The sequence below is a fragment of the Chrysemys picta genome, chromosome 1 (genome assembly GCF_011386835.1).
Source record: "Chrysemys picta bellii isolate R12L10 chromosome 1, ASM1138683v2, whole genome shotgun sequence".
Lineage (NCBI taxonomy): Eukaryota > Metazoa > Chordata > Testudines > Emydidae > Chrysemys > Chrysemys picta.
The window spans coordinates 104,081,961-104,096,823 of record NC_088791.1 but is presented as its reverse complement, the minus strand read 5'-3'; the positions used below and the strand labels follow the sequence as shown (position 1 = coordinate 104,096,823).

Below are 14,863 nucleotides of genomic sequence, written 5' to 3'. Positions count from 1 at the left end.
ATCCTTGCCTGCTTTTCTGTCCATTCCATCTGCAACTGCATCATGTTTCCTTTCACAATCATCATTGGTCCTCAGTTTGTATTCATGTGTCGCTACACCACTGGGAGGAAGAAGCACTGTCACACTGCATTTAGAGTTAGTGTAATGTTTTCTCTTTCTCTACAAAGATAGTGCTGTGTGCTGCTGAACTGCTGCAAAGACTTGCCTGGGCGAAACATTCCCTCCCATGCAAGTGGTGTGCTCCAATATCACAGTGATGGCCACGTCACGGTATTAAAATCTTAGGTGATGTGTCAGTGGGCTCAGGAGAAAAGGATGGCAAAAATTGGTTTTTGTTTTTTTGTATCCTGTGTACGTAGCCAAGTCACTTACTCCGCAGGCTGGCTCTCAGCTTATTGGGAGAACATACAAGGTAACTAAAAATACAATACACTGAGTCTGTGCTGCTTTGAACCTACCACAAAGGGATCATACTGTCTCTTGCTCCTCCCCAAAGATCATTTTTAATGAGAAATAATAGTTCCTCAGTTTAACTTTGTGCAATTATTGGGAGTGGTATTTCCATCCATGCACAGAGATTTAAACTGTAGTATACCTGAAAGAACTATTTGTGATCCAAGTATATACCCTGGTGGTAACTTGTGAAATTGCAAGCCACACTTTTATGAAGAAGTCAACAAAACGAAGACCTGCTAATACAGTCCCCTGTGATGGGGAGAGGAGGAGTGTGAACAAGCTTCTAATTACTTAATACTAATATACACTTTGAAAGAGATATTCATCTTCATGCTTCACTCTTAAGCCAATCTATAATTAGTAGGTATTGGGAGGTTTCTTCCACCTTCTTAAACATCTGGTGTTGGCCGCTGTCAGGATACTGGACTGGATGGCCCATGGGACAGATCCAGTATAGCAATTCCTGTTTTGCAATGAATTGTATGGGGAATTACATGCTTCAGTTCCATCATGTGACAGTTATTTTATTTATGACACTATATAGTGCCTTTTCAATGTGGATAAAGTGCTTCTGCATTAGTGGGTTTTGAATCCTCAGAGTGGGAAGCAATCAGAAGAATATTTTCACTGTTTAAACTGAATGTTTTAAAAAGTGGTGTTAGGAGGAGCTTGGATGGCTCAGATCAGGGGTTCTCAAACTTCATTGCACCACGACCCCCCCTTCTGACAACAAAAATTAAGACATGACCCCAGGAGGGCGGATCAAAGCCAGAGTCTGCCTGATTCTCTCTGCCCTGGGTGGGGGAGCCGGAGTCAAAGCCCAAGCCCCACTGCCCTGGGTCGGGAAGGGGTCAAAGCTGAAGCCAAAGGGGTTCAGCCCCAGCCAGGGGACCTGTAAGAGCCCTGCAGCCTAGGGCTGAATATCTCAGGCTTCAGCCCCAAGCTCCAGCAAGTCTAAGCCAGCCCTGGTGACCCCATTAAAATGGGATTGTGACCCATTTTGGGGTCCGGACCCACAGTTTGAGAACTGCTGGCTCAGATGTATAATAGGTAGCCTTTTGCTTCTGGATTGTCAGTTCACATTTAGCCTGTGTCAGTGGGGATCAGGTTACTATCTATCTCATGGCTGTGAAATGAGTTGATCACACTCCAAATGCTAATGGTCAGATGTGCACATTATAAAATGAGTGCCACAAGTGACACTGAAGTTTCCAGTCTTAGCAGGGAGAATAAAGTATTAAATGTGACATCAATCTGAATTCTCATTCCCAGCAACTGTTTCTCCAGCTCAGGATTGAGGCACTAGTGGGACGTTGTGGAGAAATGCAGTGTATCTAATGTACTTTTTCTGTGGTTAAATAAAATGTCAAGCTTCAACACTATTAACCTAACTTTTTTACCCATATGAAATTCACCTTTTAAAAAGTTAAATCCACAATATTTAAGCACAATGGGAAGTGATTTATGATGCGTCAGTGGGTATCTCAGCTGCCCTGATTAGAAATCGCGTTTTTTAGTAATGAAGTGGTTGCTGACAGGAGCGTTTTTGTTTTGTGGGTTTTCATTTAATTTAAAAATTGAATCTTCAGTAGTGTTCTTGACAAATATCCATGTGTATTGCATATGTAGAATACATGTTTATAATGCCTACTAGGAGGATTCCCTGTAGTTTGTGCGGTTGCTCAAAGTGGCTGGAAAGATGACATTCTCTCTGAAGCTGAGAGCAGCCCCTCTGCAGCATTGCCAGACTCTGGAGTGAGAAACCCTAACCATAGCTGTTTCTAAACTTTTTTCCAAAACTCAAATTGTCCTCAGGCAGCAGCATCAAAATAATACATTCAGCATATCCTTACCCTCCACCCTCGTCTTTCCCTTTCTTTCAATTTCCATTTTCTTTAAAATAGAAGGAAAAATTCTAGTTGCTAAATACAACAGTTTTGCTGCCACTATCATTTTCCAGCATCACCTTTAAATAACACTTTTACTGTTTTGAGAATAAACTTAATGCCTAAGGGTTAGGGCTAGTAGTGACCTCCTGCACAATTATCATGAACAGTACTCCCAGTCCTCATTTGCTTGGTTGTGAAGTTCAGAAGTTTGATAGGAGAGTGATCTCCGACTTTGTGGCTGGGTTTAACCAAATTGGTCGGTGAGAAGACTGATGTGTCCCTCCCTACACTGAAAGACTCCATGGCCACTCTCTGCTCAGTCTATCCTGGGCAGCTTCAACGTGAAAGTTGCTCAGGCATACTTTAAGGGTTTTGGAAAACGATTTCTTCTCTCTAAATTATCGTATTTTCTTACTCCCTTTCCCTGTTATTGGTTCGTATAATGATATGCATTGAAGGTAGCTTTGTCCTTTGCTCCATTTATTGGAAAACGCCACCATCCAGTTTGACTTCAGATTCACCCCCACAGTAATGAATTATTGGTGTTGGGAGTACTGGATTGTAACATCACTGAAGTAGTCTGACTCTAAAAAGAAACCTTTTTATATGCGAGCATCTGAACAAACCAGCATTAGGTAAGGGTTCATGAAGGTGACCATGGTAATGTTAACATTAAAATAGCCTTGGTCCCCACTTATGGTCTGATATTATTGAAGGTCTTGTGGATCCCATTGCTTGGATTCTTTACCAGCTGCTGCCAAGAATGTGCCTTTTTGTGTTAAGTCTGAAGTCTGGGCATTGATGCAAGAGACCTTCAGTAGGTCTGGATTTCCTGTGGGATGACTTCCATCAGGACCTGTAGCTTGACCGTCATGGAATCTAAACACAATGCAATGAAGAGGTGAGAGGAGAAAACACTGGCTGAAAAGGAAGCCAGTTTGGGGGCGGGGAAGGGGAAGTTTATGCCATAAATGAAAACTGCTGAACTAGGACAATCTCTGTCCAAAGAGTCCCCCAGTACTCCTTCTGCAACACCTCTTACACAGAATTAGTGAAAACTGCACCAAGAACCAACTCCCCTGTGCAACCCTCTGTCTTAAATAGCCACCTTAAAGTATTCTTATGTGGCTTCCAGTGCAGTTTTGTTTGACCTCTACTTACCAGGGGGTGCCTAATACAATGGGGCCCTGATTTATGGCATCAAGGTGCTGCTGTAATCGAATAATACATATGACTTGCAACCTGTTGCATAAGAAAGGTCTTGTATGTGCTTTTTCTGGAGAACTCTTCCTTATTTCCCAAATAGGCCTGATAGTGGGTAAGGACAGCAGATTCTCAGATGCATAGTGATAAGTTGTAAGAACCTGAATCAGACAGACTATGACTAGTGGATAAAGGGTGGGGAGATTATAATTGCAGTGCTGTCTAGCCTGCTGCTATTGTCTGTGGTTGGAAGGGTAATGACGCTTTTTAATCCTAGAATTGGATGTTTGTGGTGAGTCACTGCTAGTGTATGCATAATTTTGCATGGGAATATGCAAGACTCACACTTTTGTTTTAAAATATCCCTGCTTCACAAGTACAACATGGGGCAGGGGTCACTTGCTGGTTTGAACTAGAGTAAATGGTGGATTCTCGGTAACTTGAAGTCTTTAAATCAAGATTTAAATCAAGTAACTCAGGCAGAGGTTAGGGCCTGTAACAGCAGTGGGTGGGTGAGGTTTTGTGGCTTGCGATGTGCAGGAGGTCAGCCTAGAGGATCATGATGGTCCCTTCTGGCCTTAAAGTCTGAGTCTATGAATCTCTTCCTTTTTAAGGTCAGAAGGAACTATGGTGATCATCTACTCTGACCCCTTGCATTAACACAGGCCATAGAACCTTAGCAGTGAGATTCCTGCATTACACGTGTTTGAACAAGAACCTATTTTTTAGAAAGACATTCGGTGTTAGATCTAAAGTTACTGCCTGTACTTACTGAACATTGCACTGCAGCTGGCTGGTATTCTTGACTTCTGGACCACTAGATAGTAGACAGGCAGACCGGTCAGAGTTATGGCACAGCCAATGCCTGTGTTCACAGGGTCCGAATAAAGGGACATTCCCACGATGAAGAAACATATTATTGTGAAAACCAATGGGATGAATAGAGGCACCTGGAAAAGAGGAAATCTAGGAAATGGAAGGTCATTCTAAGCAGTCAGCTGGCAGAGCTTGCAGTCCTGTACCGACTAGATTGCTGTCGTAATATCGAGCCACAACAAACAAGACATTTGTACAAAGCACTGAAACTGCAGGGTAGTGGTTTCACTTTCTAAGCTATAGTAGTCCTGAAAATATCTGAACTTGAGAGGACAGAGAGCATTATTCTGGTTTGGGATGCACTTGATTGGATTGGTTTTGTACTGAGCTTTGTTTTTTTGTTGCAACAAAACTTAACATAACTGGGCTAAGTTTTAGATTTCTGCAGTTTTACCTGCATGATTTCCATTGACTTTAAGTAAGTTGTTGCAGCCGAGAGCGCTGTGCTGAACATTTGACATACATAGTTTTCATTCAGCTGGTTGCATTTTGCAGTGTTGCTGTGCTGTGCATATGGGGCAAGCATCATATGGTCACTTTCTACACTGCAGCTGTCACTTGTGTATCAGTAGGAGCATTTGCCTGCTCAGATACAAAACTTAAGCAAAATCAGCTACGTTTTTCATGTCTTACCACTGCCATTAACTATATCAGTACTGAATTTCTGCAAGCTATGCTAATAGCCAGGAGGCTGCAATTGTTGCTATTCTATAAGCAGAAACAAACTAGTGGCCTTATCTAACTCACTATAATTACAATAGTTTGTCATTTGGGTTCCTTGTCTCCAGATGAAACAAGTACAGAATACTGGAGGACCATTTGATCTCATGCAGCCACTTTTGCCGATCTCTATCCTTTCACATCTAAACTACTCCTTTTTCAAAATCCCCACATTGTGTTGTTTTGCGTAGCTGTTGTTAGCTGGATCTCCTTGTACCTTGAAGGGCCTCGGTATCTCAGGATGCCGATAACGATGTATCATGAGCCCCAGGGTCACCAGTCCTATGAAGAGCCAGCGTGAAAAGCTATAGAAGTTCAATAGGCCATAGAGATCGCCAATCAACACCATCAAGAAGATCAGAGGCAACTAGGACACAGACGAAAATGCAGTATTAAGCACTGCAGGAACACCTAGGGAAGATGCTTTTCTTTTCCACCCCATGTTACTTGTGTAGGTCTTACAACAGTTATAAAGTGCTATTGTCTTATGTTCTTTCCGTCTCCTCAATGGTGCTGGTGTGTTTGCTCAACATGTGCAAGTATGGTATTAACTAAATCACAGGGCCTCCAATAAGTGAAAAGAGCAGGAGACTTAAGTCTTTACTGTGCAGATTTAGTTTGCTTGGGAAACTCTTAGCTACTGTGTTCATGGGGCACTATAAGAAACCCTGAGTTGAGAAGGGTTTTTTTTTTTTTTTAAACTTCGTTTAGGAGGAGATTTTAAAGGAACAAATGGGAGTTAGGTTTCCAATTCCCACTGACTGTCAATGGGAGTTGGGTGTCAAATTGCCCTTTGAAAAATTTCTCTCTCATGTGAAATAGATGAAAAGCCAACCCTTTCCTTTGATGCAAAGTCCACCAGAGCTAGAATTTGGACCCCTCCAGGAAGCACTTTATTAGTCTCAGATTACTTGGTGCCACAAGGATCTTTGAAGGTATTCTATTGTGGTAGCACCTGAAAACACCAGGGCTTCACTGTGCTAGATGCTGTGTGGAAACAAACAGGTAACAGAGCTCCTGTCCTGAAGAGCTTACAATTTAATATGAAACAAGACACAACAACTTCCTGTGACCAACAAAGGAGAGAAGGAAAGGAAGTGACGTCCAGGGCTCTGAAATCCGATCACTTGTCCTATAGATTAGTTATTGCACAATTGGATTCCAAATAGGAGTTTTTTCTTCTATAAAAATGTGCTCATGTGAATTTAGCACTCCTACAGAGTGGTAGGTTTGATAGTGCTGTCAACTGATGTCTTCTGTCTAGACAACGAACAGCTACAACATGGGAAGTAGCAGTGCAAGCTTCCCATATGCTGCCCCACCAAAGTGTCCCGAATCCTGCTCTGAAGAAGGTACAGTAGTTCAGCCAGCATACCCATTGTGTTCTTGGGCAGCAAGGGCACTGAACAGTGCCAATTATGATGGCAGCGGGTTTATGTGGACAGTGGAAAGTCCAGTTAAGAATTCCAGTCTGTGGGGGCAGACCAGGCAATGCCATCTGTTAAGGGCTAGGCAGGTGGGAGTTGTGATCCCTGCTAGTGACTGGTTAAGAATGACACTCGCAGCTAGTTTGTGCAAAAACATTGGTATTGCTACTCTCTACCCTCTCCCTGTCTCATTCACCTGTGTTGTCTTGTCTTTTAGGCTACATCAGCGCTGTACAGGGCTGCCCACAGCACGTTCGGTACGTGTAGCTATTTGCCATAGTTAAAAGTGGGCTGCAGCCACACCGAGGTGTGTAGCTTCATGTGTCAGGGAAAGGTTCTGGTGGGGGGAGGCAATGAGGAAACCCCTCTGACACAGTCTTTCCCTGCTGCAGGTGTAGGCTCCAACAATAGGGAGCTGGAACAGCCTTTCCCTGCTAACTCCCACAGCCAGTGTCTTTCCCTGTGGGGGGGGGAGTGTGAGGGGGGTGGAGAGGGGAAGGGCTCCAGCTGCAGGGACACTACAGCTCTAAAAATAGCAGTGTGGACAGGGAGACATGGCTTGGGTGAGTAGAGTGCCTGTAAAGTAGGTCCTCACATACATACCCACCACCCCCTTCAGTGTGTCTGTTCTCTACTCACCTACGCTGCGCCTCACCAGCTACACTGCTCTTTATACCCGTGCTGGGGGAGAGGCGACATGGGTAGGTACTCTACACACCACCAAAAAAAAAAAAAGCGTGCAGTGTAGACACACCCGTAGACCATCAACTGCTTGGGACAGGAGCCGTCACTTATGATGCATTTGTACAGTGGAGCTTTAGGTGCTACACCATAGTAAATGATATTTTAATTTTTTATATTATTATCATAGTTCATTAATGAAATGGGCTTAGTGCGGGGGTGGGGAGGGCAGATGACTTCATTCTCTAAGAATGAGAGTTTAAAAAACCCTCAAGCCTCGTTCAGAATCCAGAAAGCTCTGCTCACCATTAATAAAAGGGCTGGGAAGGGGGTGTTTCTTCGCCTATGGATCATGGAGAAGAGTGGAGGCCACTGTCCTTCCCTGGAAGCTGCAAACAACATCCTGTTAAAAAGAAGCAGAACTGGATGGAAAGGTAAGCAATTTTGTGAAAAATTTTCATTTTGTACAAGATTTTCAGTTACGTTTTGGGATTTTTTTTTTTATTGAAAATATTTCTGATTATGCGCCTTTTTGAAATTTTTGACCAGCTGTAGAAACCAAGATAGATACAAGCAGATGGATATCATACCAAAAGGACTAAAGGTAAAAAATCCATTACAATCTACATATCACACAGACTATGCTGAGAGACTGTGTCACACACTCTCAAAGAAACTGCGAAATCACCTGATCAGCATCCTATACAGCAAACAGGGAAAGATTAAGAATGAGCTCTCAGAACTGGATACTCTCATAAGAAACCAATCTTCCACACAAACTTCCTCATGGATAGACTTTACAAAAACTAGACAAGCCATTTACAAGACAAACTTTGCCTCTCTACAAAGGAAAAAGGACACTAAACTATCTAAACTGCTACATGCCACAAGCAGCCACAACAGCAGTTCCCTTAACCCACCCAGCAATATTGTTAATCTTTCCAGCTATACTCTTAGCCCAGCAGAAGAGTCTGTCCTATCTCGGGGCCTCTCCTTTTGTCCCTCCAGACCCATGAATATGATACAGTTCTGCGGTGACCTAGAATCCTACTTTCGACGTCTCCGACTCAAAGAATATTTCCAACATACCTCTGAACAGCATACTAACCCACAGAATCCTCCCTACCAGCACTACAAAAAAAAAGGATTCTGCGTGGACTCCTCCGGACGGTCGAAACAACAGACTGGATTTCTACATAGAGTGCTTCCGTCGACGTGCAAAGGCTGAAATTGTGGAAAAGCAACATCACTTGCCACATAACCTCAGCCATGCAGAACACAACGCCATCTACAGCCTCAGAAACAACCCTGACATCATAATCAAAAAGGCTGACAAAGGAGGTGCTGTCGTCATCATGAATAAATTGGAATATGACCAAGAGGCTGCTAGACAGCTCTCTAACACCACATTCTACAGGCCATTATCCTCTGATCCCACTGAGGATTACCTAAAGAAACTACACCATCTGCTAAAAAAAACTCCCTGACAAAGCACAGGAACAAATCCGTACAGACACATGCCTAGAACCCCAACCAGGGGTATTCTATTTGCTACCCAAGATCCATAAACCTGGATATCCTGGACGCCCCATCATCTCAGGCATTGGCACCCTAACATCAGGCTTGTCTGGTTATGTAGACTCTCTCCTCAGACCCTACGCTACCAGCACTCCCAGCTATCTTCGAGACACCACTGACTTCCTGAGGAAACTACAATCCATCGGTGATCTTCCAGAAAACACCATCCTGGCCACTATGGATGTAGAAGCCCTCTACACCAATATTCCACACAAAGATGGACTACAAGCTATCAGGAACAGTATCCCTGATAATGTCACAGCTAACCTGGTGGCTGAACTTTGTGATTTTGTCCTCACCCACAACTATTTCACATTTGGGGACAATATATACCTTCAAGTCAGCGGCACTGCTATGGGTACCCGCATGGCCCCACAATATGCCAACATTTTTATGGCTGACTTAGAACAACGCTTCCTTAGCTCTCGTCCCCTAACGCCCCTACTCTACTTGCGTTACATTGATGACATCTTCATCATCTGGACCCATGGAAAAGAAGCCCTTGAGGAATTTCACCATGATTTCAATAATTTCCATCCCACCATCAACCTCAGCCTAGATCAATCCACACAAGCGGTCCATTTCCTGGACACTACTGTGCTAATAAGCGATGGTCACATAAATACCACCCTATACCGGAAACCTACTGACCGCTACACTTACCTACATGCCTCCAGCTTCCATCCAGGACACACCACACGATCCATTGTCTACAGCCAAGCTCTAAGATATAACCGCATTTGCTCCAATCCCTCGGATAGAGACAAGCACCTACAAGATCTCTATCAAGCATTCTTAAAACTACAATACCCACCTGCTGAAGTGAAAAAACAGATTGACAGAGCCAGACGAGTACCCAGAAGTCACCTCCTACAAGACAGGCCCAACAAAGAAAATAACAGAACACCACTAGCTGTCACCTTCAGCCCCCAACTAAAACCTCTCCAGCGCATCATCAGAGATCTACAACCTATCCTGAAAGATGATCCTTTACTCTCACAGATCTTGGGAGACAGACCTGTCCTCGCTTACAGACAACCCCCCAACCTAAAGCAAATACTCACCAGCAACCACACATCACTGAACAAAACCACTAACCCAGGAACCTATCCTTGTAACAAACCCCGATGTCAACTCTGTCCACATATCTATTCCAGTGACATCATCATAGGACCTAATCACATCAGCCATACCATCAGGGGCTCGTTCACCTGCACATCTACCAATGTGATATATGCCATCATGTGCCAGCAATGCCCCTCTGCCATGTACATTGGCCAAACCGGACAGTCTCTACGCAAAAGAATTAATGGACACAAATCTGACATCAGGAATCAAAATACTCAAAAACCAGTGGGAGAACACTTTAACCTGTCTGGTCATTCAGTGACAGACCTGCGGGTGGCTATATTACAACAGAAAAACTTCAAAAACAGACTCCAACGAGAAACTGCTGAGCTAGAATTGATATGCAAACTAGACACAATCAACTCCGGTTTGAATAAGGACTGGGAATGGCTGAGCCATTACAGACATTGAATCTGTCTCCCCTTGTAAGTATTCTCACACTTGTTATCTAACTGTCTGTCTGTACTAGGCTAGCTTGATTATCACTTCAAAAGTTTTTTTTCTCTTAATTAATTGGCCTCTCAGAGGTGGTAAGACAACTCCCACCTGTTTATGCTCTCTGTATGTGTGTATATATATCTCCTCAATATATGTTCCATTCTATATGCATCCGAAGAAGTGGGCTGTAGTCCACGAAAGCTTATGCTCTAATAAATTTGTTAGTCTCTAAGGTGCCACAAGTCCTCCTGTTCTTCTTTTTGCGGATACAGACTAACACGGCTGCTGCTCTGAAAGATAGATACAATATTACTCATCACCAGCAGGGGGAGCTCATGATACAGCATGTGTTTTTGCAGCTCCCTAGTTCTTGAGTTTCCCCTTAAGCTTCATGTTAGACAATGAAAGAAATCAAACCACACCAGCAAAACGAAAGCCACAAGAGGCATACAACATAGATGGCAACCTTAAGTGTGAAGTGCCCTGATGGCAGGATACTTGTTATAGCATTAATATAGCTTTCGCTTGTGATAGGGTGTCTTCAGTCCATTGATTGACATGAATGTTTTTTAGCAGATCAAGGGCTGCAGAAAGTGTGTTTTGAACTAAAGATTAGCTGGTTTTAGTATGGAAGAGATGTTTGGTTTTAGAAAGGACAGGCTTTTACCTGGCAGCTGCAAAGATTCCTCCATTCAGAGAACCAAAGCAGGACAGAGCAACTAGGATTGGAATTGCTGAGGAAATGCTCTTAAAAGCTCGATCTACAAAGCTCTGGGGGGAAAAATAGAGAACCCAGTTATTCAGAGTTCATTACACCTGTCTCACATGTCGGTTTCTATAATCGCGCTGGTGGAAAAGCCAGGTTTTATCACCACCTCAAGCTAATCCCGTCTCCATTATTACTAAGAGGCAAGAGAACCTTACAAGCAATCCAACAGGTGAGTCATTTCAGAAGAATTGCTGGGAGGCAGGAGCAAAGTTGTCAGTATAAAGCACTTTATATAAAGTTATAGCCTGCAAGGCTGGGGGACAAAATGTGGAAGGAGTTATGGATCATATAAACCCCATGAAAAATTGGGGGGCAAACCCCTGCAATTCAGTGGCTGTAAGTATATTTCTTCTTGCTGAAGAGGACAGACACTCCTTATGAGAGCTATACTATTCCTAGACCAGCTCCTTTATACTTCTTCCTTCTTGCCATATGTTTAAACAGACATTTGCCCCGGCATAAGAATCTGCAATCTGTTCCTTCCTTTAATGAATCTCTGGCCTCGCTCCAGTAGCCCCTCTGGTCCCAGATGTGAACTATCTGTGTTACACTGAGAATATCCAATAAAAACAAAGGACCATACTCACCACAGCCACAGCCTCCGAGGCCAGCACTTCCTCTGCTGTCAGGACTGCGTAGTAGGAGACGTTAGTGAGAAGGTACCCTAGAGTAACAATGAGCAAGGACACTATCACGCTCAGTGGGATATTCCTACAATAGAATAAAAACAACCCTTTTATTGCACCTCTCAACTGTCCATCAGGTTTACCTCTATCCCATGTGAATATAGTAGAATTGGTTGGGAATTTGCAACATCCCATTTTTCACTGAAAAATGCAGATATTAAACCAGAACTTTTGTGGGAAAGGTTTGGTTTGGACAAATTTTGAAATGGTCAAACCATCCCATTTTGCCGCTTCCAAAATGGAAAAATCTGGTTTTGGTTTGAAATGACTTTTTGTTTAGAAACCTTAAGCTACTTATAGAGAAATAAAGACAAAACAGAACATTTCAAAATGGTTACATGAAATGTTTTTGATTGACCGAAAGTGAAATTGTTTTCCCAGTGGTTGGTTCATGAAAATTTGAGATTTCAACTTTTCATCCCAATTCAGGACAAGAAAATCTGAAGTTTTAAAATTTTTACCGGGATGGGAAAACGGTGTCCTACCCTGCTCTAGAACCTGTGTTGCATCTCCTGATTATGATTGTAGGTTGCTGATTATGTAAATGCAGAATCATGAGAATGAGGTCATAGCAAACAATTGTTAAATTCCCTTGTGGTGGCATTTTTTCTTGTGGCTCTCATTTCAGACCTTTTTCCAAAATACCCATACTTGTTTTGGGCAGAAGAGAGCTGTGCCTAAAATAATACTTCCTAATCAGGAGGTACTAAAGGCTAAATTTGAGTAGGTCCCCTTTGTCCTCTATTGCATCAGCAAGACATCCTATGAAGATCCAAACCTGGTAGGCTAAAACATCTAATTTTAGGCACCCTGTCGCTGAGGGAGAATTGCTATGGGAATTGAAGCTCATTTTAGGTCCCTTTTTTAAAACCCTAGAATAACACAATTAGAATAAACCTCACTGTAAAGGGAAAAATCAAAGAGACTCTTCATTTGGATCAGCCCTAAATATCTCTTCTCCCCTTCTGAGAGTCCCTTTTTTCATCCCTCCACATCCACTGGCAATGGGATGAAATTCCTGCCTTGGTGCTCATTAGAGAGACAAGGTGGGTGTGGTAATATCTTTTATTGGATCAACTTCTGTTGGTGAGAGAGAGAGAGAGAAGCTTTCGACTTTACAAAGAGGTCCAATAAATGAGATTACCTCACCCACTCTGTCTCTCTAATGTCCTGGGACCGACATGGCTACAACAATGAACTGGTGCTCATTGAAGCTAAGTTACAAAGAGGGTTGAGTCAGGCGATGCTGTACAGCACAGCATAATAAGCATTGAGAACACTAACCAAGCCCAATTCTCAGCTAGTGTGGTTATACTGGGACTGACCCCATTGGTTAAAAACGTACGTTCTTCTTCGAGTGATTGCTCATGTGTATTCCACTATAGGTGTGCGTGCTCGCCACGTGCACCGGTGCCGGAAGTTTTTCCCCCTAGCAGAATCCGTAGTGGTGGAGCACCGCTGCGACCCCTGGAGTGGCACCAGTATATCACGCCATAAAGGGGGCTGCGTGCTCCCCCCACCCTCAATTCCTTCTTGCCGCCAGTGAAGGTAGTCGGAACTTGCTCCAGCCTTGGCTGCAGCATTAGTGGTATCTAGTTCACTGAACCGTTTCTTTGCTGAACTTTTCTTCTGTTAGTGCCTGGCTCGAGGCATGCCCCGTGACCCAGGCTTCAAGTCGTGCGACTCTTGTCGCAATTCTATGCCCAGAAGCGATCCACACTCTGTGTCTTCGCTGTCTGGGAGAGTCTCACATTAGTGAGAAGTGTAAGATCTGCCGCTCTTTCAAGTCGCGAACGAAGAAGGAGTGTGAGATCCGACTCCGAGCGCTTTTAATGGAGTCGGCATTGGCCCGGCACCGGCGCGTCGAGCTGGCACCGCGCCGGGATCCGCATTGTCAGCACGCGGCAAAGTGCCTCCCGAGCACCACTCTGAATCTGCTCCCGATACCGCGTCCTCGGTGCGCAGTGAGGCACCTTCGATGTCCCGGCACCGTTCCCCACCTAAGAGGACGGGAAAATCTCAGAGGCACTGGGAAAAGACTAGGGGTGAGGCTAGACCCGAGTTGGGCAGCCTAGCAGGCCTTCACGACGCACATCGACCCCTCGTCATGATTCCGCCATGAGCATTTCCCACTCTTCTGGTCCTGAGCACTGTTGTGCAGGAAGAAAGAGGCGACACCATCCCTCTTCTTCCAGCGACTCCGAGAGGAACAGGTCGCGACGCTGTTGGCACCGTCGCTCCCACTCCAGGACCCGGCACCGTAGAGGTCAGGCTCGCAGCGTGTCCCCGCATTCCCTGGCACTGAGGCACCGGGCCCACAGGTGCCGCGAATAGTCCAGACGCAGCTCCTCGGGCGTTTACCTCTCGTCCTACTCCAGGTCGAAGTCCCAGGGCAGGAGCCGTCATCATCGGAACTGTTCTTACGGCACCGTTCGCTCTTCCTGAACCTCGGTGTCGATGCGCAGTCATCTATCCCGGGGCCGAGCCGTGCCGCCGGACAAACCTACACCTCCGACGCCTGACATGCTTCTACTCCAGACTGTGCCATGGCACGGTCAGTGGTGCCAGCTAGCGCCGTGGCCTCAGGCTCCAGTGCACCTCGGTCCTCGCTCCGTGGCGGGAGCTTCCCAGGGCCGCCCCGCGTTGCTGCGGTACCGGGATCAAGCTGTGGGTGCCAATCCCCTGACGCCGGCTCTGGCACCGGACCCCGAAGTAGAGCCCACGGTGACGCTTGCCGTTGAAGGTGCTGTACCTTCCACCTCGACAGCGCAGGGTGATTCGGTTGCGGTACCGCCTCCCTCTTCGCAAGAGGACTTTAAGGCCCATCAAGAGCTGCTTCAGAGGGTGGCAGCCAACCTCGAGCTCCGGGCCGAGGAGATGGAGGAGCCCTCCGACACGCTTTTTAATGTCCTCGCCTCCTCGGTCCCGGAGCGTGTGGCGCTCCCCTTTCATCAAGGAGTTGCCAATATCACCGCTGGCCTTTGGCAAACGTCGGCCTCCCTTGCCCCTATT

The 14,863-nt window shown here is 45.0% G+C and overlaps 1 protein-coding gene across 1 annotated transcript in view; it reads right to left on the bottom strand.

Moving 5' to 3' along the window:
- Positions 1-2,930: 2,930 nt before the first annotated feature.
- Positions 2,931-14,863, bottom strand: part of LOC101949927 (cystine/glutamate transporter-like) — a 37,678-nt gene continuing 25,745 nt past the window's right edge. The window contains exons 7-12 of the mRNA XM_005296395.5: positions 11,753-11,876; positions 11,064-11,167; positions 7,559-7,655; positions 5,362-5,511; positions 4,321-4,498; positions 2,931-3,224 (exon numbers count right to left, since the gene is read on the bottom strand). Of these exons, the coding sequence (XP_005296452.1) occupies positions 3,160-3,224; positions 4,321-4,498; positions 5,362-5,511; positions 7,559-7,655; positions 11,064-11,167; positions 11,753-11,876 (718 nt within the window). The 3' untranslated portion in view covers positions 2,931-3,159. The remainder of the gene's footprint in view (positions 3,225-4,320; positions 4,499-5,361; positions 5,512-7,558; positions 7,656-11,063; positions 11,168-11,752; positions 11,877-14,863) is intronic.